Genomic DNA, 23,190 nt, shown 5'->3' with positions numbered 1-23,190 from the left:
GCAAATGAGGTGAAACTAAAAGAATAAGTGCAATTTTTATACTGCCTGGTATGACAGAAACTATAAAACTATTCTTGATAGTCACCTGTTTACTACTGCATTGTATGTGAGTTTGTTTCATAAAGTACAGGTAGGTAGGTTGGCCAGTTTGTGGGGGAGGGATAGCTCAGTGGTTTGCACATTGGCTGCTAAACCCAGGGTTGTGAGTTCAATCCTTGAGGGGGCCACTTAGGGATCTGGGACAAAATCAGCACTTGGTCCTGCTAGTGAAGGCAGGGGGCTGGACTCAATGACTTTTCAAGGTCCCTTCCAGTTCTAGGAGATAGGATATCTCCATTAATTATTATTATAAATGCTTTACAATAAAAATGCAGTAATCATGCCAGTGCAATTAAAATGTACAGAAAATATGATGCTGGATCCTCAAAGGGCGGGAATCAAAATAGCGATGGAGCTCTGCCAATTTACCCTAGTTGAGAATCTGACCCGTCATTTATAAATCCAAACACAAAATTCTCTGTCACTTTTCATTTTGTCTGTAAAGTTTCCATGTCAGGTTCTGCACTCCAGTAAAGTCAATACAGTCATTAAGAATTTACATTAATGTAATCAAGGTAAGTATCTGGCCCATTGACGCTTTGGTTATTTGCAAACCCCTAAATTCAGTTATCAGAGATATTCCACTTCTTCTTATTATTATTATTATTAGTGTTACTGCAATGCCCAGTGATCCCAAACAGGATCAGGGTCCCATTGTACTAGGCACAATATAAATGCACTTTAAGATGTGGTCCTTATCCCAAACAGAGTTTATAATTTAATCTATTAGGATGTAGGTGTTCCCACTAAGGACATTTTGTCCCCAATTCCCCCATTTATAAATCTTCTGGGGCTGGGGGGATACAGTATAAAGAGCTGACAATGTATCAAAATATGGCAGCAGATCAACCATTCAGTCAGGAGTGTGATCTGTGGCTGCCTTTAGCACTCTGATATATGTATATTGCGCCCATGGCTGCTATTGCAAAGAAGAATAACATTTATCCATATTGCTGATTAATTGCATGAATATTTCCCAACCCGGGGGATTCTTGCTGTCACAATCTAACAGAATAGTGTAACACATATTAGGTCATAAATCAACACTCTACAGTCCTAACATGCTATTATACTATTACTAGGAGCTACATACGTAGAATTTCTTATAAGGAGTTTCTTCTCTGTTGTGGCATGTGGATTTTGGGGGTCAAAACGTATGAGGTGCTGTGCTGCTATGTCTGTAGGCTCACCACGGGCTGGGTGGCTTTCTCCACCAGTGACAGATAAAAGCTCTAAAGCTATCAGCTGTCCACTTCCTGCAAGAAAATAAATAAGAATCGCTGTTTACCATATGGCAGTTAAGTTTATTCACACTGCTTGCTTATTCATGACCATACCTATAGCAATAGACACTGCTGATAAATCTGGGTTTTCCTCAACTTTCTGCGCTCCAACATGCTAAGACTACAGTACCTTCATGACATCGTTTCACTGCCAATCTACACCAATATATACAGATATTTTCCTTATGAATTGAACACATTTTGGGTTGCAAGGCCAGCTCATCAGCTAGTATAAACTGATATGATTTGGTGTAAACTGGCATAGTTCCACTGAAGTCAATTGAGCTATGAGAGTTCAGTTGAGAATCTGACCCCCAATCTTTATCACAGAAAATAACCAATTAAAAAAGAGTTGTATATTAACAACTACAGCAAATAATAAAAACCTTTGCACTGCGGCAAATTTTTCAATAAAATTATTAGGCAGCCTGGAAATTATATATAATTTCTTAAGTACACCTCAACCCCGATATAACGTTGCCTCGGGAGCCAAAAAATCTTACTGCGTTACAGGTGAAACTGCGTTATATTGAACTTGCTTTGATCCGCCGCAGCGCGCAGCCCCGCCCCCCCCAGAGCGCTGCTTTACCAGGTTATATCCGAATTCGTGTTATATTGGGTCGCGTTATATCGGGGTAGAGGTGTATTTACAAGCCCTTGATAAGAAAAGCATTTAGGTTAAAAATCAAAAGGTCAAATTAGCTTAGAAAACGTAACATAATTGCCTACATAGCTTAAGACTGGGTATGCACAACACGTTTCAAACCCAAATGCACATCTTTTCCACAAAAACTGGATTGTACAGTTTGTCACCATATATTACTGACATCATAAATATCAAATCTTGAGTCAATGCAAAATGGTATAAGGCCAATGGAATGAATCACACATTATTTTAAGTTTTCTCCCTTGCTAATTCCCCTCATTGGCCACCTGATTCATACTGAGAAAGTAGGGCAATCAGCTAGTTATCTTGGGTGCCTGTACACAAACACCAGAAGCTTTGGAAACAAGCAGGAAGACGTGGAAGTCCTGGCACAGTCAAGGAACTATGATGTGATTGGAATAACAGAGACTTGGTCGGGTAACTCACATGACCACTATCATGGATGGGTATAAACTATTCAGGAAGGACAGTTGGGGGGGAAAGGGTGGAGGAGTTGCACTGTATGTAAGAGAGTAGCATGATTGCTCACAGCTCTAGTATGACACTGGAGAAAAGCCTGTTGAGAGTCTTTGGATTAAGTTTAGAGGCGAGAGCAACAAGGATGATGTCACGGTGGGTGTCTACTATAGACCACCAGACCAGGAAGATGAGGTCGACAAGGCTTTCTTTGGACAACTAACAGAAGTTTCCAGATCACAGGCCCTGGTTCTCATGGGGGACTTCAATCACCCTGACATCTGCTGGGAGAACATAAGAATGGCCATACTGGGTCAGACCAAAGGTCAACCCAGCCAGTGTCCTGTGTGCCGACAGTGGCCAATGCCAGGTGCCCCAGAGGGAGTGAACCTAACAGGTGATCTCAAGTGATCTCTCTCCTGCCATCCAGCTCCACCCTCTGACAAACAGAGGCTAGGGACACCATCCTTATCCATCCTGTCTAATAGCCATTAATGGACTTAACCTCCATTATCAGGTTCTCTTTTAAACCCTGTTATAGTCCTAGCCTTCAGAACCTTCTCAGGCAAGGAGTTCCACAGGTTGACTGTGCACAGTGTTGGGGACAACTTCCTGGTGCAAGTACTGGAGGAACCAACTAAGGGCCATGCTCCTCTTGACCTGGTGCTCACAAACAGGGAAGAATTGGTAGTGGAAGTAGAAGTGGGCGGCAACCTGGGCAGCAGTGACCATGAGATGGTCTAGTTCAGGATCCTGACAAAAGGAAGAAAGGAGAGCAGTAGAATACAGACCCTGAACTTCAGAAAAGCAGACTTTGACTCCCTCAGGGAACTGATGGGCAGGATCCCCTGGGAGGCTAATATGAGGAGGAAAGGAATCCAGGAGAACTGGCTGTATTTTAAAGAAGCCTTATTGAGGGCACAGGAACAAACCATCCTGATGTGCAGAAAGAATAGCAAATATGGCAGGCGACCAGCTTGGCTTACCAGAGAGATCTTCGGTGAGCTTAAACACGAAAAGGAAGCTTACAAGAAGTGGAAACTTGGACAGATGACTAGGGAGGAGTATACAAATATTGCTCGAGCATGCAGGGGTGTAATCAGAAAGGCCAAAGCACAATTCGAGTTGCAGCTAGCAAGGAATGTGAAGGGTAACAAGAAGGGTTTCTACAGGTATGTTAGCAACAAGAAGGTGGTCAAGGAAAGTGTAGGACCCTTACTGAATGGGGGAGGCAACTTAGTGACAAATGATGTGGAAAAAGCTGAAGTACTCAATGCTTTTTTTGCCTCAGTCTTCACAGACAAGGTCAGCTCCCAGACTGCTGCACTGGGCTGCACAGTATGGGGAGGAGGTGAGCAGCCCTCAGTGGTGAAAGAACAGGTTAAGGACTATTTAGAAAAGTTGGACATGCACAAATCCATGGGGCTGGATGAAATGCATCTGAGGGTGCTGAGGGAGTTGGTTGATGTGCCCATCTTAAAAAAGGGAAAAAGGAGAATCAGGGGAACTATAGACTGGTCAGCCTCACCTCAGTCCCCAGAAAAAATCATGGAGTCGGTCCTCAAGGAATCCATTTTGAAGCACTTGGAGGAGAGGAAGATGATCAGAAACAGTCAACGTGGATTCAACAAGGGCAAGTCATGCCTAACCAACCTGATTGCCTTCTATGATGAGATAACTGGCTCTGTGGATATGGGGAAAGCGATGGACGTGATATACCTTGACTTTAGCAAAGCTTTTGATATGGTCTCCCACAGTATTCTTGCCAGCAAGTTAAAGAAGTATGGATTGGATGAAAGGACTATAAGGTGGATAGAAAGCTGGTTAGATCGTCGGGCTCAACGGGTAGTGATCAATGGCTCGATGTCTAGTTGGAAGCCAGTATCAAGGGGAGTGCCCCAGGGGTCGGTCCTTTTCAACATCTTCATTAATGATCTGGATGATGGGATGGATTGTACCCTCAGCAAGTTCACAGATGACACTAAGATGGGGGGAGAGGTAGATACGCTGGAGGATAGGGGTAGGGTCCACAGTAACCTAGACAAATTGGAGGACTGGGCCAAAAGAAATCTGATGAGGTTCAGCAAGAACAAGTGCAGAGTCCTGCACTTAGGAAGGAAGAATCCCATGCACTGCTACAGGCTGGGGACCGACTGGTTAAGCAGCAGTTCTGCAGAAAAAGATCTGGGAATTACAGTGGACAAGAAACTGGATATGGGTCAACAGTGTGCCTTTGTTGCCAAGAAGGCTAACGGCATATTGAGCTGCATTAGTAGGAGCATTGCTAGCAGATTGAACGAAGTGATTATCCCCCTCTATTTGGCACTGGTGAGGCCACATCTGGAGTACTGCATCCAGTTTTGGGCCCCCCACTACAGAAATGTTGTGGACAAATTGGAGAGAGTCCAGCGGAGGGCAACGAAAATGATTAGGGGGCTGGGAAACATGACTTCCGAGGAGAGGCTGAGGGAACTGGGGTTATTTAGTCTGCAGAAGAGAAGAGTGAGGGGGGATTTGGTAGCAGCCTTCAACTACCTGAAGGGGGGTTCCAAAGAGGATGGAGCTAGGTTCTCAGTGGTGGCAGATGACAGAACAAGGAGCAATGGTCTCAAGTTGCAGTAGGGGAGGTCTAGGTTGGATATTAGGAAACACTATTTCATTAGGAGGGTGGTGAAGCACTGGAATGGGTTACCTAGGGAGGTGATGGAATCTCCATCCTTAAACGTTTTTAAGGCCCGACTTGACAAAGCCCTGGCTGGGATGATTTAGTTGGTGTTGGTCCTGCTTTGAGCAGGGGATTGGACGAGATGACCTCCTGAGGTCTCTTCCAACCCTAATCTTCTATGATTCTATGATTCATTATAGAACTTTCTCACATAGTTTAAAGGCCAGCGTCACACATCAAGTTAAGAGGTATGTTTCTAATGCAGTTGGGTTCCAAATGTTTCATTTAGTATGATAATGTAACAATAACAACATATATAGACGTTAACATCTTCAAAATGCTTTGCAAACGCTGATTAATCCACTGATTTAAAAATGTTTACATCATCTTGTACTTTCAGCTTTATAAAATATCTCAAAACACGTTAGAAACAAACCTGTAACTGTGATGTCATTGATCTGGCAATTATCACAAACAATAGTGAATGTTTGCTTCAGGTTTTCAGGAGAAGATGGGGAAAACACAACCTAAAAGAGAAGATTACACACAATGAAATAGCAATGCTCATAACTAATTTCACACAATTCTTAGACTTCTATACAGAGATGTTCATTACAGAAAAACTCTAGCGATCAATTAATCAATTATAAAACCTTACATATTTCATAAAAAGTCTCTAATGTTCAGAGTCTGCTCTCAGTTACTTTGAGTTAAATCAAGAGTAGGTCTTCTGAATTCACTGGTGTTCCACCAATGTAAATGAGGGCAGAATCAAGTCTTAAATATACTGCAAAAGAGTGTGGATAGCAATGCAGAGATCACTACCAATGTTATTCATCCATCCCTGTGCATCCTTCAACCAATCAGCACTCTGCAGAAGAACTCTGTGTAATCTGGATCTGAGAAAATGTGAAAGGACAGCAAAAAAAACAGTAGTATCAGCAAGATCTATATATTAATTGGAGAGTCCCTCTTCGAAAACAGCACAACCATCATCCAAAATGGAGCATAAGCATCTGCAGGCATGCAACAAAGGAATTTATGCTCCAAAAGGAAAGAGGAGGAGAGATTGCCCTACCTTCCCAAGGCAATCTGTGAAGGAAAGTGCTTTCTTGGATTTGACTCTCTCCATTACAGTAAGGGATATACTCCTGTGATCTCAAACTGTTGTTGTCTATGGCTTCAGACAGGATCCCTTGATTAGGGTCAGACTGGGCTTGTCCCCTGGATATGTGAGCAGAGCTGGAAGGGCACAGGAGTCTTCTCCCCTTACAAGCACCCATAATTGCAGTCCCTATGCTCTCAAATGCTACTCACTAGCACCTCCTGGAGTACAAGCCTCCCCAAAGGCATAAAAAGGTGATAGGGCCATGGCACCACTCTCCTCACCACTGTCCACATACATGAAGGAAAGGAGTGTACACTACAGCCTCCTCATGGGTGGCTTAGTGAGTGCATTTTTCTTATGCATGGGAGACCTCCAAGAGGCATGGTGTATGTACGGGTGATATATGAAAAATTATAAATATGGGCTGGAAACATGTTCTTAAAATGTGTTTGGCACATAGGACTTAAATCATCCTGCCCTAGACAAAGGAATATTGTCGCACCTGCTTGAATGTGTCTCCAATGTAAACTGAGCAAAGAGAAAGACTACAGAAGTATATTTACATAAAAGATAAACAAAGGCATCAAATTAACGAGTGGGGGAGATAACCATTTAACTATCATGATGGTGGTGGAGACTATAAAAATTAGTGTGGCATCAACTCCATGGTGGACACAGGAGGGCTTCTTGACTTTGAAAACAAAGATAAACTTTGAGGATATAAGCAGAGAGAGAAAGCCAATTTGGCACACACCACTGTTGTGAGAGGCTACCGGTGTGGTGCTTCTGCTTTCTCCTGTTGATATCACTCGGCTGCGTGCATGTGTTCCCTCTGTGTGCAGCCCCAGCTCTGCGCAGATAGCTGACACAGCAGACCCGACGAGAATCCCCAATAACCACAGAGTCTACTAAGATACAAAGGCACCTCGGCCAGGTTTATTGCGATCTTGGACACAATTGCAGTTCCCTGTAGGTTTCTGAGCCTCAATCAGGGCATACTACGAGAAAAGTGCCTCTTGGCAAGGACCCGGCTCAGTGGCGGGACTTTCCACTGCCCCCGTGGCCGGACAAAGACACCACCCCAGGGACACATTCTTATACACAGGTACTAACAAGTTACACATCACTCCTGACGTATTGAGGTGCAACCCCTCTACGTAGCAAGGTACAACCCCTCTACGTAATAAGGTGCCGCCTCTCACCTTGTACCTGTTGGTTCGATCAAAACAACTCTATCCATCATTTTACCCTTTTGCCCCTGTCATTGGGATGGGTCGGCCTGTTCCATGTTATCTGTGGAATGTTCCGGTATAGTGTGTCTTGGTACCATGTTTATACTGTAACTATGCAACATCAGCCCTTTCCTTGCCAGCTTCTGTGAGCAGGGCCTGCCTCTTGCTCACAGCTTAACTTTGCTTCATATTAGCAGTCTTGACCATTACTTTAGTTTGGTTCAGGCCTCATACTGGGCCTTCATTAGGCCTTTACTTACTACATTGCCTTCACTTACTACAACCACCTGAGGAGACAAAAAAATCAAGAGCTTGGGTTCTGTTGGACCTTGGCTAAAGACTGGCCAGCCATGCTGAAAGAACTGTGGTGAGAAATCTACTTTGAACAGAAGACTCTAGTTTGTTGAGTTAGGTTTTAGTCTTAGAAGTGTATTTTTACTTTTGTTTATTTGTAACCATTTCTATCTCAATTCCTTACTTGGTATCACTTAAAGATCTGTTCTTTGTTAATAAATAATCTTCTTTTATTACACAACCATCAAAGTGCAATGTTTCAAACTGAAGAGTAAAATCCTCAGCGAAACTTACAGGTTGGTACTGTGTACTGCCTTTTTAAAGGAGCAGCGACTTGATAAGGTTTTGTTAGTGCTACAGTGAGAGGGGCTGCGCATTGCAGAGGAGATGGTTTTAGGTAGACTTGGGACTGGAAGGGCTGTGGGTGTCACCCTGGAAAGAGTAACCGGGCTGCTGGAAGCCAGGAGGAGGCCATTATGCTGTAAGCAGGCTGCTGGTGTCAGGACTCTGAGCCAAAGCTGCACAGCACAGAAGCAGCCAAGGCTACAGGGCAGGCAGTGACACACCCCTAACTGGTCTGCAGGGCCAACCCTACCCGTACTCAAAGTACGCAGCTGCATAGGGCACCAAGAAATTTGGGGCACCAAAATTCCTGGTGCCCTGCACAGCTGCGTGCTGCTCCAGCCCCTTCTCCGCCTCTTCTCGCCCCAGCCCTGCCCCCATTCCACCCCCTCCTCAAAAGCCCCCGCTCCTGCTCCACCCCCACTCCTGAGGACTGCAGCAGGGCTGGGCCTGCACTCCCCAGCCACACCACCAGTGAGTGCTGGGTGGCAGTTCTCCCCTGCCCCCCAAGCCAGCTCCGCCCTCCCCGGCAGAGGTATGGGGTCAGCCTCCCCTCCCAACAGAGGCATGGAGCCCCACACTTCCCCCACCCCCGTGAGGGGGGCGGGGGGAGGGATGCATAGGGCCCCAGAATAGCTAGGGATGGCCCTGCTGGTCTGGGTTTCTAAAATGGCCTATATTGCTCATATATTTGGTAAAGTACAAAATATTAAACACTAATTACTGACCTCTAATAGCATAGCTTGATCTGGACCTAGCTCAAAAACAGCAGGTCGGATCCCAAATGGACCTTGCTCCACAAAACCAATAGTTGCAACAGCCTTGAAGTGAAAAGAAAAAAACAAAATAAATTGATCATGTCGGGTTTTTGTAGCCAGCTATTTAGACAGGTTTTTTGGCCGCCCCAAGCAAAAAACAAAACAAAAAAAAAAAAACACCCGGCGGCCCGGCCAAAGCGGGGGTGCAGGGGGACCGGGCGGGGGGGGGGGGGGGGGGGGGGGGGGGGGGAGAGAGAGAGAGGGGGGTGGCCAGGGCTACAGCAGGGGTGCTGCCACGCAGCCCCTCCCACTGCGCCGCCTCCTGCTAGAGGGCTCCACTCCGGTCGGCGGGGAGGGAAGGAAGAGGACTGCCCTGCAGGGCACGCTGGTTCTCCGCGCTGCCGCCCCCTACAGGGCGGCCAGAGCGCAAAAAAAAAAAAAAAAGCGGCTGTGCCGCCCTAGGATTGGGCAGAATGCCGCCTCGAACAATCTGCCGCCCCAACCACCAGCTTGCTCGGCTGGTGCCTGGAACCGGCCCTGTATTTAGAATAGGTGACATCCTGTGACACAAACTTTTTTCTTTCCATATAATTCTTCTTCTTTAATAAATCTCAAAGGTAAATACCATTGCTTAATTGAAAGAAAATCCTCACAGTTTTCTGGGTTACCTTGGGGGAGCAGAGGGCAGGAAGGGTGCTGTTGTCACAATCAAGTGGCAGATACAAGGGGCCTTTTTTGAAGTTTACAGAGGAGCATGTATGACCTCAGGCCAACCCTGCTGATTGTCATGACCCACAAGCTCTTTATACTTTGAGATACCTAAACTGTGTCCAATGGTTCCTCCCAATCACTTACCCTGAAATTAGGAGGTGGCCATACTTTCTTTGGCATTATACAGAACTTTCCATTACTGGACCCTTCATTTCTGCACACCAATTCTGTCATTTTTACTCCCCCCACAAGGCAGGAACCACAATCGATGATGCGAGGCACTACAACAAACAATGCAGAAAAGGAAAATACACATGTAGTGAAGGCTAACCGCAGGAAAAATAGTTATTTAATCAATTACTCTTTAAACATGGACTTATTGAATATGAATTATTAAGACTCTAAAGATGCTAAACACTTTAAATGGTTACTTTAAAGGTGTAGCAGTTTGAGCTGTGACTTGCTATAACTCTCCCATATTAAATGATGCTTCCAGCTCCAAGTACTTCAGGATTGTATCAAACTTTGATAACGATAAAGAAGATTTTGTAAAAGAGCTTTGTGCTAGGGGAAAGTAAATCACTGATGGCTAACAAAAACAGCACATCTTCAGCTGGTATAAATAGGCATAACTCCATGGAGCTATGCAGATTTATGCCAGTTGAGACTGAGATTTGAGATGTTACAGGCTGGGCTAGATATTTTCAGAGGAGAGTTTTGCAGTAAACAGCACCCTACATATTTAATGTTCAATAATCGAGGACATAGCAAATATATAGAATCTGAGCTTGAAAAGTGCCTTCTGATTTTTGGGCCTCTGACTCTGCACCCTGAAAATAACTGTTGGCACAATTTGGCAGATACAAATAATTAAGGGAATATTTTACAGCATTTAAATGCCTATGAATCAGATTATGCATGTAAATCAGACAGTTAGACACCTAAGTGGTATGAAATGCACCTGCAACATTGCTCTACAATCCTTTGAGCCATAAAGTTGGAGACAGTCAAGGCCCTTTAAAAATCAAGGACCTAAAGCTTAACAGAAACTAGTGAGTGCTTGTAGCATATAACCTGACTCTACCTACATGTTAATACAGGAGGTGGTCTCCTAGCTTCTATAGGGATTAGGAGAGAGTATGGGGCTTGCGTTTCCACTAGAATATAATCTTCATAATCAGCTAAATATTCAGGAATAAACTGAATGGTGTACTGGCATGTCATCCCAGGAGCGACAATTCCACCCTCTCCTGGAAATTTTCCTAGGAAAGAAAATGCAGGTGATTTAAAATTTCAAATATAAAAGTTGTTCTATGATTTTATGACCATATTCTGCCCTTTGAAAGCTGCTCATAGTGAGCTCTTAATATGTGCTCTCTTAGATCATTTGCCATAAATGGTGTGACCAGAAGAGAGCCTGACCCTGCAGTCCTTATACATTCATGGCTCCCTTTGATGTCAATGGGCAGTAAGGGACTCTTTACATTGATTTCAATGGGCACTGAATCAGGACCTAGAGGAGTTTTTGCAGTCTCAGGGCAGATCTACACTATGGCAGGAATTGACGCTCTGAGATCGATCCACTGGCGATCGATTTAGCGGGTCTAGCAAAGACCCGCCAAATCAACGGCAGATTGCTCTTCAGTCGATCCCTGTACTCTACCCCCAACTAGAAGAGTAAAGTAAGTCGATGGGAGATTTTTTTTCCATCAACCCCCTGCGGTGTAGACCATGTGGTAACTCGACCTAAGGTACGTAGACTCCAGCTACATTATTCACGTAGCTGGAGTTGCGTAGCTTAGGTCGACTTTCCACAGTAGTGTAGACATAGCCCAGGTCTAGATGTGTTATGCATACCATTTCTTTTGTTTCAATCTGCTCTCCCTACATTTCATGTTTAATTAGACCACTAGAGTCTCAGACTTCTGTTGGGAGTTTCATGTAGACTGTCCTAGACAGGTAAGACAACCTCTAACCTCTAAAAAGTGATATGAGACTCTATGGGATTAAGGTTCCGCCCACTGGATTGCACTGTAGATGGGACACACAAAAAATCAATGTATTATATTTAAGTAGACAAATTAGTTCTTGTACAATTTTGCATCTTCAGAGCTAGTATAGCAACTTACCCAGTCCAATGGCAAAGGCTGAAGTAGATGGAGGGATGACTCTTACATGGCGACACACTGAAGTCATGTTCTGCAGCTCTATAGTCATCTTCATTTAAAAAAGAAAATATAATACCAAATAACACTTATGCACCACTGTTCATATTCATAATACTCTGCAAACAGCAGTGAATTAATTCTCACAACATGCCTAGGAGGTAGGTATTTTGTAGATGGGAAAACTGAACATTTCTGTCAACATCTGAAGTAAAGGACATGTCACACAAAAGCAACCTGAGGTTGAAAAGGGTCCCAACTTGGTACTCCTTGGGGGAAGTTCTGCTGATGATTGAAAGAGAGGAAAATGAGGCTCATGAGAGTTTAGTTAGCTATGTGGAAGTCTGCGTAGGGGTGGGGGAGCTATGAAAGTCATGGAGTGACATCAAGTTTCTCAGAGGTAGAATAAATTCTCTGTAGAAGAATGGTTTCAGAGTAGCATGGAAGAATATGCATCCGAAGAAGTGGGCTGTAGTCCACGAAAGCTTATGCTCTAATAAATTTGTTAGTCTCTAAGGTGCCACAAGTACTCCTGTTCTTCTTTTTTCTGTAGAAGAAAAAGCTCTTACCTCATAAACCTGACCAACTTCATACTCAGAAAACAAAACAGCAGGCGGGATAGCTAGAAATACAGGAACAGATTGAGGATCACTGAAATAAAATAATGGGAGAGACTTTGAGAAACATTCAGTGAGCTCTTACACTGTCAGTTATTTATCTATGCCTAAGAATGTCCTGATTGCATCCACTGGCATGAACAACAAAAATTACAAAAACCTCGTAAGATATTATTTCTGAATGATTATAACCAAGATACACAGGAGAAAATACTGTTCTGGCTAAACTGGTATAAATCCAGAATAACTCCAAAGCAAATCTCTCTGCAGGATCAGGGTCTGAGTCAAGGTATGTACCTTACATCAAATGCCACTTTTCTTCCTGTTATCATTCGATCTACCCTCTTCTGATGAAAAATAAGAGATTTTCCTCCATTAAGAGTATTTGGTGGGAAAAAGCGTGGATTCTTCAGGTAATTGTGTCGGTTCTCAAGTCTGGCAAGGTAAATGCGGTCTTGTTCTCTATCCGCTTTGTACATATTATCTTTCCAGGCTGATTTGTGAGAGGAACTAGATTTCTTTGAAACAAACAGAGAATGTGATGCAAAATTCAGTATCAAATACAGCAGCTTTGGGGGAGTGGAGGGGTTATATAAAATACCTATGCCTGATTACTTAGGCTTTATGTATCAATAAAGAATTTCACCCTCAGCAAACTACTGTATTTTTCTCTTCTCCAACATGGAAAGCAACTACTTACACTAACATAGCAAAGTGCTAGGACTTGCCTCTTTCTACAGGGATAGCAATAAGTCCTAAACTGTTTGACAGGCTAAAAAGAGTGCGTCTCTGAAATATACCTTACTTGATGGTTTCTTAGTCTGATGTCTAGGCTCAGGAGTTGAAGACAGCGTTAAGGTGGATAAAGATACATCTGGTAGACTATCTAATGTTTTCCTCAAGTGTGGGATTTCTGTATGTTTCTGATCCCTTGGACTTGTAGAAATGTGTTGTTTAAAACTAAACGTTTCCTTGATATAGTCAGGCTCTTTATTTCCTGCAGTTCAAAGAAAAGTATTGACATTTTCTGAGCAATAGGGAGAAAAGTATTCATTTTAGAAGCTTACTGTAAGCAGAGAAACATTATTAATAGGGCTGTCGATTAATTGCCATTAACTCACACAATTAACTCGAAAAAATTAATCGCGATTAATCGCAGTTTTAATCAAACTGTTACATTTCAATTGGTATTCTATCGTTTTTTAAATATTTTGGGTGTTTTTCTACATTTTCATATACATTCTATTCTGTGTTGTAATTGAAATCAAAGTGTAAATTATTTTTACTACAAATATTTTCATTGTAAAAATGATAAACAAAAGAAATAGTATTTTTCAATTCACCTCATACAAGGACTGTAGTGCAACCTCTTTATAGTGAAAGTGCAACTTACAAATGTAGATTGTTTTTTGTTACATAACTGCACTCAAAAACAAAACAATGTAAAACTTTAGAGACTGCAAGTCCAGTCAGTCCTACTTCTTGTTCAGCCAATCTCTAAGACAAACAAGTTTGTTTATATTTATGGGATATAATGCTGCGTGCTTCTTATTTACATCACCAGAAAGTGAGAACAGGCATTTGCATAGCATTTTTGTAGCCAGCATTGCAAGATATTTACGCACCAGATATGCTAAACATTCGTATGCCCCTTCATGCTTCGGCCACCATTCCAGAGGACATGCTTCCATGCTGATGACACTTGTTAAAAAAATAATGCGTTAATTAAATTTGTGACTGAACTTTTTGGGGGAGAATTGTATGTCCACTGCTCTGTTTTACCCACATTCTGCCATATATTTCATGTTATAGCAGTCTCGGATGATGACCCAGCACATGTTGTTTGTTTTAAGAACACTTTCACTGCAGATTTGACAAAACACAAAGAAGGAACCAATGTGAGATTAGCCACAGCACTCGACCCAAGGTTTAAGAAACTGAAGTGCCTTCCAAAATCTGAGAGGGATAAGGTGTGCAGCATGCTTTCAGAAGTCTTAAAAGAGCAACACTCTGATGCGGAAACTACAGAACCCGAACCACCAAAAAAGAAAATCAACTTTCTGCTGGTGGCATCTGACTTACTTAATGAAAATGAGCATGCGTGGGTCCGCACTGCTTTGGATTGTTATCGAGCAGAACCCGTCATCAGCATGGATGCATATCCCCTGGAATGGTGGTTGAAGCATGAAGGGACATATGAATCTTTAGTGCAACTGGCATGTAAATATCTTGTTACCCCCGCTACAACAGTGCCACAAGAACGCCTGTTCTCACTCTCAGGTGACAATGTAAACAAGAAGCGGGCAGCATTATATTTCCTGCAAATGTAAACAAACTTGTTTGTCAGAAGCGATTGGTTGAACAAGAAGTAGGACTGAGTGGACTTGCAGGCTCTAAAATTTTACATTGTTTTATTTTTGAATGCAGTTTTTTTGTACATAATTCTACATTTGTAAGTTCAACGTTCATGATAATGAGATTGGACTACAGTACTTGTATTAGGTGAACGGAATACTATTTCTTTTTTTTTATATTTCAAATACTTGTAATCAAAAATAAATATAAAGTGAGCACTGTACACTTGGTATTCTGTGTTGTAATTGAAATCAATATATTTGAAAATGTAGAAAACATCCAGAAATATTTAAATAAATGGTATTCAATTATTGTTTAACAGTGCGATTAATCGCGCTACTAATCGTGATTAATTTTTTAATTGCTTGACAGCCCTAATTATTAATAATACAAGACTGGTCTTGGAGTTAGCAAAACAACTAAATATTTAACTGCTCTAGTGTTTCTCCCATATTTACAGTTTATTTTGTTCAAGTAGGTTAATCTGTTTCAATCATAAATCATACTGATAACATTTAGAACAAACTTACAATGATCAAAATATAATAAATAAATAAATAAATAACCTCACCTACCTTGTCTCTCTAATACCCTGGGACCAATACAGTTACAACAACACTGCACTTAACTTCTTTAACATCTTTTATTTGAGGATCTCAAAGTGCTTTAAAAACAGTTAATTAAGCCTTATAACTCCCCTCTGAGGTAGATAAGTTACTATCTCTACTTTACAAATGGCTAAACAGAGTTGATAAAAAAATGGAATTCTCATACTGATGAAATTCCAAGATCTGAAATTTCATATCATCCCTAATTTGGACAAAAAGTAGAAACCACGCATTTTTTTGCAAAATGAAATGTATTGAAATGTTTTGTTTATATATGTCAAAATGATAAAATCAAAGTGGAACATTTCAACTTACTGAAAAAAAGTTTTGATAAAGTAAAAACTAAATATTTTGACATTATCAAAGAAGTTGTGATACTTTCCATAAAAATTTCAGACAAAATTAATATGTTCCCATAACACATTTCAATGTAATCAAATCAGCATTTTAGATGGCAAAACATTGTTAGAAAATTTTTGATCAGCTCTAAAACAAAGGCACAGAGATTAATCAGAACACATTTTTAAAATAAAAAGTGTTTTTATTTAAATAATTTATTTATTTCTCTGCTCTGTTTATCACATAAATTCTGCTGCATTAGCTAGTGCAGAAGAACCACAGGGTGAAACTGACCACCACAGATTCCCTGTCTAAAGTGAGAGAGCTGAAAAAACTAAAGAAACAGCACTGGTTATGAAAAGTAAATTTGATATTTAAAACAAATTGCAGTTTTAATAATGTATTAGTTACACAGAAAGGAGAATTTTTGTAATATATTACAAATGTAATATCTTGACTGTGTCCTTTAAGCTAATTCTTAGTACTTTAAATGTTAGGGCTTGTCTATATAAACACTTAGTTCACAACAAGCTGGGTGCAAATCTACCTCACACTAGCCTGCAGCACACAAAACGTCTACGTGGACCTGGTTGCCATAGACTAAACGTTCCATCGTCCTCTTTAAGCTATTCCCATTTCAAAGCAGGGTACATTAAAGTGCACTAGAGAACTATTAGTGCACAGCAATATGTTCTACATGGACACTTAGTGCACAGCAGGTTACAGCACAGTAGATATACACCCCAGCTTGCCACGAACTAAATGTTCATATGGTAAAGCCCTTCGTGTTTCTGCTCATTAGGCAGAAGTACAGAACATTATGCACAGGCTATCCACGTCTAATTCTTCATGTCCTAGAGCGCATTATCAGAAATCCATATTAGTCTCTGCTTTAAAAGTTACCTTTAGGTGCTTTGGTAATGGGTATTCTATCAGTGATGTAATCTTCAGGGCAGATTAAATTATGTTTTTTGAGAAGGTCATTATCCACACACCATCTGAAGGAGGACTTCACTACAATATTAAAAAAACAAAAACAAACAAAAGATTGGTGTTTTAAGATACACTAACAATGGTCAGTCCACATTTCTGTTGTCTCTCCTTCACATCACTACAATGAAGTATTTTGGAGAGAAATGTAGTCTGTAAACTGAGCACAGAACTTGAATCAAACAACCCCAGAGCTCTACATTCAGTTCTGATTTGTGGCTCTGGGTGAATCTCTGTGTCAGTTTCCCTGCCTGTAATGACACTTATCAACAGGGCAATTGTGAAGACATTTGTATTAATGATTTTTGTACATCTGTTTATATATGCTTGCAATAAAGTTAAGGTATAGAACCATTAATGGCAAGTTTCAGGCATTGAAAATGACCTGCCCAATTAGTTTCTTATTATGTAAGGTTAATTTTTTTCTTTTTAATTCTCTCCTTGCAGTTTCTCAAAGCTGCTCTTTTAGTATAAGTGGTATTAAACCCTGGCATTCATAAAGGCCATGATCAAAAGTTCACTGAAGTCAATGGGAGTCTTTCCATTAACATAAATGAGCATTGAATTTGGCTCCAGATCCCATAAATGTGTACTGGGATAGGTAACATTCCCAGAAACCTCACCTGGTGGCAATCCAATGTTGTGGAAGTCCTCCCCAACATCTACCTTCAACATGTTCAGAGCCCTTTCTTCTGCTGCTGTTGCTCGAGCTCTTGCCTGAATGATGTGCTTTTCTACCATGTCAACTTCTGTCAGTCGATGGTTATATTCAGTATGAATCTGGCATGTAGATTGGTGAATGTAAATAAATAAATATATTTTTAGCTATCACAAATTATTAATAATGTCAGTACAGGTAATAGAAAAATTAATGTTTTCTATTTCTTTCTGAAGGCTTGCTAGAATGTTTTTGCTTTACAAGAATAAACTCTCAGAATAGAATGCATTATTTTCTAACAATTAACTTGTGGTGGGGCTTGAAACTTTTACCAGATGCCTACCAGTCAGATCACTAAACTTTATAACCAGAGGCAGATATGATGAAAGGAATTACCAATGAATTCCAGGGGCAATACCCTACTGAGAAGTCTGACCTTCAGCCCCTGCTACTGGAAAGAGGAAAGGTGCTATGCTTGGACCCTGCTTGTGTTCCAGCAACTATATCAGGTATATGATTAAATTTAAAGTGTTCTCTCTCCCCTAGTTACTAGAAAGCTTTTTAATTCACTGATTCAGAGCAGGGATTTGAACCAAGTCTCCCACATCCCAGATGAGTGTCCTAAACAGCAGGCTATTGACTTCTTGTCTCTCTCTCTGTCCCTCTTCCCTGATGCCCCAATTCCATTCTGGATCTGAGAAAAATTCAGTTTCAACAAAATTGCATTTATCATCAATTTTTTTTCTACTGGTTTTCAATATCAGCTGTGAAAACGACCAGTCTTGTTGATTTCATTCCACAGCTACTCCAACAAGAGAAGTTCTAAAATTACCTGTCTGCAGACTCAGAAAGACTGCACATCTGTTCAGATGTAGGACTAAAAACAACTTTTAAAAACCCTTCAAAACCTGAAAGCTTAAAATCTGCTATTGAAACTGAGTTGATGGCTCAGTTTCACCCACCTCTAACTTGTAAGTTTTCTGTTCTCCAATAGCAAGCTGGAAAGTGGATTTTGTAAAGCTCTGATTTTCACTGAATATGCAGCACATATTGTACAAGTTCTTCAGATGGATAAAGCACCACCCACTTTAAAAGAAAATCAAAATAATTTTCTTATAGCATGGTTTATCTTAATGCTAACTACTTCTTTTGGGAAGCATCTTATTTTAAAAGACAAGATGTCAATGTTTGAGGAGAGATCATTCAATCATACTACTCAGATATTGTCAAGAAAAAGCAGACTGCATCGGTACCTTCTGAAGAAACTCAATTAAGGAGAAAAATATAGAATCTGAAGTTCATGCTTGTCTGTCTTGCAGTCTGTGCATAGGCGATGCGTTGAGGGGTATGCAGGGCCAAGTGCCACTCCAGATTTCTGCGTGGGCTGCCACCGTGGGGAAGGAGAGGGGCTCTATCCTTCTTCCGCTGCCCTGTCCCCTGGCATGCTCAGCCTCTGACCCTGGTAGCTGGGCCTGGGCAGGGAGCAGAAGGGGCGGAACCAACCACTTCTCATGCCAGCCGCTCAGGGTCTCTGCTTTGTGCGGCACGGTAGATGCCTGTGAGAGCCTGGCTGGGGAGGTGGCAGGCTGCCCCCCAGCCGCGCCCAGCTGCTGGGGACAGGGGCAGAGTAAGCCAGAATCCCCTCTCCCCCCAGGCACATTTCTGGGTCACTCAGCCCCTCTCCCCTGCAGCTGGGTCCAGGTGGAGGGCAGCCCACTGCCACCACCATCTCCCCAGACAGGCTTTCTCAGGCAGCTGCTGCACTGCACAGAGTCAGCGACCCTCAGTAGCCAGCTTCAGCTGCGTGAGAAATGGCTCCGTCCTGCTCCCTGCCTGGGGCCTGCTGCCAGGGACAGCGGCCAAATGTGCCAGGGAGGGGGAGTAGGCACTTCAGAAGAAGGACAGAGCCCCCCGTGCAGGTAACGTTGGTGGGGCGGGGAGAGTGCAGAGGCCGCTGGCTGGGCACAGGGCTGGCGGGGTGGGGGTGTGTGTGTAGGGGAAGCACTGAGCAGGGGAGACACATGGTGCAGTCATGTATCTTTCCATTTAGATTTGTGCCCCCTCAATATGGGGAGGCACAAGTCATATACAAGTCTGTGAATAGTACAAAGAGATAGATGGTGCCTACAAAATTAAGATCTGTTGCCAAAATCAGAATATCTGTTCGTTTTAAGAGTGATCTTGTCTCCTATCCTTGTTCAGCACTTACTGAAGCAATATGATTAAAAAAATACTTTGCACTTCTATAGCTTTTTTCATCATTTTTGTCTCAAAAGCGCTTTGCAAACATTAATGAATTATGTATCACAACCCACCAGTGAGGTAGGAAATGGTTATATAAGGATCACTTCACTCCATTCAGCAGCTCCTTAAGAGCACACAGCAATACTACACAACAATTTATTGAAGGCCAGTAAGAAGACTATCGCATCCACTTGAAACTGCAGGGAGAAAATAGGGTAAAAGCAGGTTGTGCTTTAGGAACTTTAAAGATAATTGTTTTTTACTTCACATCTGAAAAAACTCCCAGAACAACAGTTAGGAGCATCAGGTGGCTAATACATATTGAGATGAGAGCTCTGTGAGCAAATTTGGTCTCAAGAAGGATGTTTGCCACTAACATTCAAATTGCTCATGAAAATGTCTTTGCGATTCTAGGAAACCATTGTGGAAAAAAATTCCTGGGAGGTCTGAATTAACATTGACAAACATTTTGCTAAATCTCAGAACAGCTCTGAAAATTGCCTCTAATCTGTTTTTTGTTTATTTGCTTTACCTTTTGCAGCTTCTCCACAAATTTCTCATGATAGAGATTGTCTCCTCCACGGGACTTGATCAGATTTGTTCCAGTGTCCATCCCTATAACATCTGCAGTATACGTGCTCTTAAAGACGCTAGTCAACAAATGGGAAATGTCCTGAAGGGTGAAAAAATTAGGGTGAGAAATTGTTAATCTTTAGAAACAGAGACAGGATTGAGGATGAGGGACATGAATATTGAACTATACATGCAACAATGATTAAATCAATTTGGTTCCACAGCAGTAGTTTCAGATTACCAGTGCTTTGGTAAGAAAGGGGACTATGTACATAATGTTCTGGATATAGAAGCTCTGTGTATCTATTTGTGCCAAAAAAAGATATAGGCTGCAAAAGCTAATTCAATTCAGATACTCCAGAGCAGGGGTCGGCAACCTTTCAGAAGTGCTGTGCCGAGTCTTCATTTATTCACTCTGATTTAAGGTTTCACGTGCCAGTCATACATTTTAACGTTTTTAGAAGGTCTCTTTCTATAAGTCTATAATATAGAACTAAACTATTGTATGTAAAGTAAATAAGGTTTTTAAAATGTTTAAGAAGCTTCATTTAAAATTAAATTAAAATGCAGAGCCCCTCGGCCCAGTGGCCAGGACCAGGCAGTGTGAGTGCCACTGAGAATCAGCTCGTGTGCCGCCTTCGGCACGTGTGCCATAGGTTGCCTACCCCTGCTCAAGAGAATGGCTGGGTGGGTGGCTAGGTGTGGACTGTCTAGGGCTGGAAGGCTCTGTCTGGGAAGGACTATCTGGAGGGGGAATTAGGGTCTGCCAGAGAGGGGATTTAGGAGGTAGAGGGAGTGTCAGATGGTGGTGGAAAGGGGGGTCCTGTCTGCAGTGGATACTACAGGGGCACAGAAGTGGGGTTCACAGGAAGGTCCAAGAGGGGCATGTCTGAAAGGGAGTGTGTGTACAGTGGTGTCTTTCTGGATGGGATGGGGGGGGTCTCTCCAAGTGGGGTAAAGAGGCCCCCTGCGGGAGCTCTGAATGGGGTGGGGTGTCCAGGCACAGTAAATAGGCTGCTGGGGTGTGTGTGTCTCTCTCTCTCTTTGTGATTCATAGATCCCTAGCCCAGAAGGGACCATTGTGATCATCTTGTTTGACTTCTTGTATATCACAGGCCATAGAAATCCGCAAACCCCCCCCCTAAAATCCCAAGAGCAGATATTTTAGAAAAACATCCCATCTTGATTTTATAATGGTCAGTGATGGAGACTCCACCATGACCCTTGGTAAACCGTTCCAATGTTTTATTACTCTGTTAAAAATCTACACCATGTTTCTAGTCTGAATTTGTCTAGCTTCAACTTCAAGCCACTGGATCACAGGTGGAGGGGTGTCTCTGAGGGTGGAGGTGGCACAGGGGTGTGGTTGGGGGAGGTGTCTCTGTGGAGGGGGCCTGCAGAAGGGGGGTCTCTAAGGCCACAGTGGCAGCTGGGAAGTGTTGGTCTCTTGGCGGGGGGAGTCTTGAGGGAAGAAGGCCCTTTGGGGGGTAAGTATTGGAGGGCGAGGGAGGGGGGTTTCTGGGTGCGGAGGGCCCTGCGAGGGTGGGGGAATCAGTTTTTGAGGGTGGGGGAGGGACCTGGGGGAGGAGGGTGGTCTTTGAGGGCAGGTTAGTGGGTTGATCTCTGAAGGCAGGGGAGGGGTCGGTCTCTCAAGGAGGGGGGCCCTACTGGGGGAGTTGGTCTCTAAAGGGAGATGGCCTTGCTGGGCAGAGGGGGTAGGTCTGGGAGGGCCCTCCTGGGGAGGGGTCTGTCTCAGATGGTCGGTCTCTGAGGGGGAAAGGCCCTGCTGGGGGGAGTTAGTCGCTGGGGCGGGGGCCGGGGGGAGGCCTGCTGGCCTGGGGTGTGTGTGTCTGGGATGGTCGGTCTCTGGGGGGGGGGGGGCTGCTGGGGGGGTCGGGCCATGCCAGGGTCTCAGGGGCCGTTACCTGAGTCCGCTCGGAGGCGGGTCTGTGTCTGTACATGGAGGGCTCAGGGCTGCTGGGGGCTCCGCCCGCCGCCATCCCCGCCTGTGCCCAACGCGGGGCCCGGAGGCCAGGGCAGCCCCGGCCCCGCCGCTCGCACCGGGGAGGCTCGGCCCGAGCCCGTTGCTAAGGCAGCAGCCGGCTCAGTTTACCAGCTCCCTGCCCTGGCGACGGCGCCTCCTCCCGCTCCGGGGCTGGAGAGCGCCTGGCCCGCCACCGGTCCCCTTACCTGGGGGGAGGAGAGACCCCCCCCCGGGTGCAGCAGGGAGCGCAGAGCTGCCCTCGCTGGGGGTGGGCAGGTAACAGGGATCCAGTGTTTATACCCCCCCCCCCGCTGTGTTTGTCGCTTACAGGTATTCACCCTCCCCCTCATCTCTGTGCGATCCCCCCTGTCCCCACAGCCCGAGACCGAGCCCTTGGCTTAGGACCCCCGCAAGGCCACACTCCCAGCTCTGGGTGCTCCTGGTAGCCTTTGCTTTTCCTGTCTCCGTTCACTCTAGGTGCATTAGAGCTGGGCTAGCATCCCCTTTCCCCCACCCTTTCCCCCCTCAATAATGGAGAGACTATGAGGCTTCCTGACACCATCTCACTATATAATTATTATTAATAATAACAATAGTTGGATCTGGTCTACAATGCAACAAAAAAAATCCTGAAAAAATGTGAAATTTCAAAGTCGTTTTTTTTTCTTTTGCAGGGCTTAACAGGGATCCTTTTGTCATTTTTTGCAATATTTTTGATCCAAATAGTTATGTAACTTAATGAGCACTTTGATAAAATGTTGATTTAAACTGGCAAAAATTTTTAAAAATTGGAAGACTGATAGTTTTGCCCAAAAAAAGGGGGTTTCAATAAAAAAAATCATTTCATTCAAAACATTTCAGCCAGCTCTAATATTGGTTTATTAACGTGCTCCTACTAAAGTCATTGGGAAAGCCCCTACAGATTGAGTGGGAGCAGGACATTTGGAACACTGCCCTGAAGAATTTACATGGTCATAATCTTGATAATAATGAGAACCTCAGTGCTCAACACCTCTTAGGATTAGGTCCTAAGACAAACATA

General features: G+C 43.2%; 1 protein-coding gene across 3 annotated transcripts in view; it reads right to left on the bottom strand.

The window, feature by feature from the left end:
* Window positions 1-22,176, bottom strand: part of DLEC1 (DLEC1 cilia and flagella associated protein) — a 58,059-nt gene extending 35,883 nt beyond the window's left edge. For 2 of the 3 annotated variants that reach the window (XM_034759905.1, XM_034759906.1), the window contains exons 1-13: window positions 22,090-22,176; window positions 20,124-20,264; window positions 17,313-17,469; window positions 16,603-16,713; window positions 13,198-13,394; window positions 12,695-12,915; window positions 12,350-12,431; window positions 11,745-11,832; window positions 10,704-10,877; window positions 9,760-9,896; window positions 8,875-8,967; window positions 5,607-5,697; window positions 1,193-1,355 (exon numbers count right to left, since the gene is read on the bottom strand). In XM_034759905.1, coding sequence (XP_034615796.1) covers window positions 1,193-1,355; window positions 5,607-5,697; window positions 8,875-8,967; window positions 9,760-9,896; window positions 10,704-10,877; window positions 11,745-11,832; window positions 12,350-12,431; window positions 12,695-12,915; window positions 13,198-13,394; window positions 16,603-16,713; window positions 17,313-17,469; window positions 20,124-20,264; window positions 22,090-22,164 — 1,730 coding nt within the window. In that variant the 5' untranslated portion in view covers window positions 22,165-22,176. Of the gene's footprint in view, window positions 1-1,192; window positions 1,356-5,606; window positions 5,698-8,874; window positions 8,968-9,759; window positions 9,897-10,703; window positions 10,878-11,744; window positions 11,833-12,349; window positions 12,432-12,694; window positions 12,916-13,197; window positions 13,395-16,602; window positions 16,714-17,312; window positions 17,470-20,123; window positions 20,265-22,089 lie in introns of those variants that run through there. The other variant, XM_034759907.1, reaches the window with a different exon arrangement.
* Between the last annotated feature and the right edge of the window lie 1,014 nt (window positions 22,177-23,190).

Source organism: Trachemys scripta, chromosome 2 (assembly GCF_013100865.1).
Source record: "Trachemys scripta elegans isolate TJP31775 chromosome 2, CAS_Tse_1.0, whole genome shotgun sequence".
Lineage (NCBI taxonomy): Eukaryota > Metazoa > Chordata > Testudines > Emydidae > Trachemys > Trachemys scripta.
This window is presented reverse-complemented; position numbering and strand designations above follow the sequence as displayed.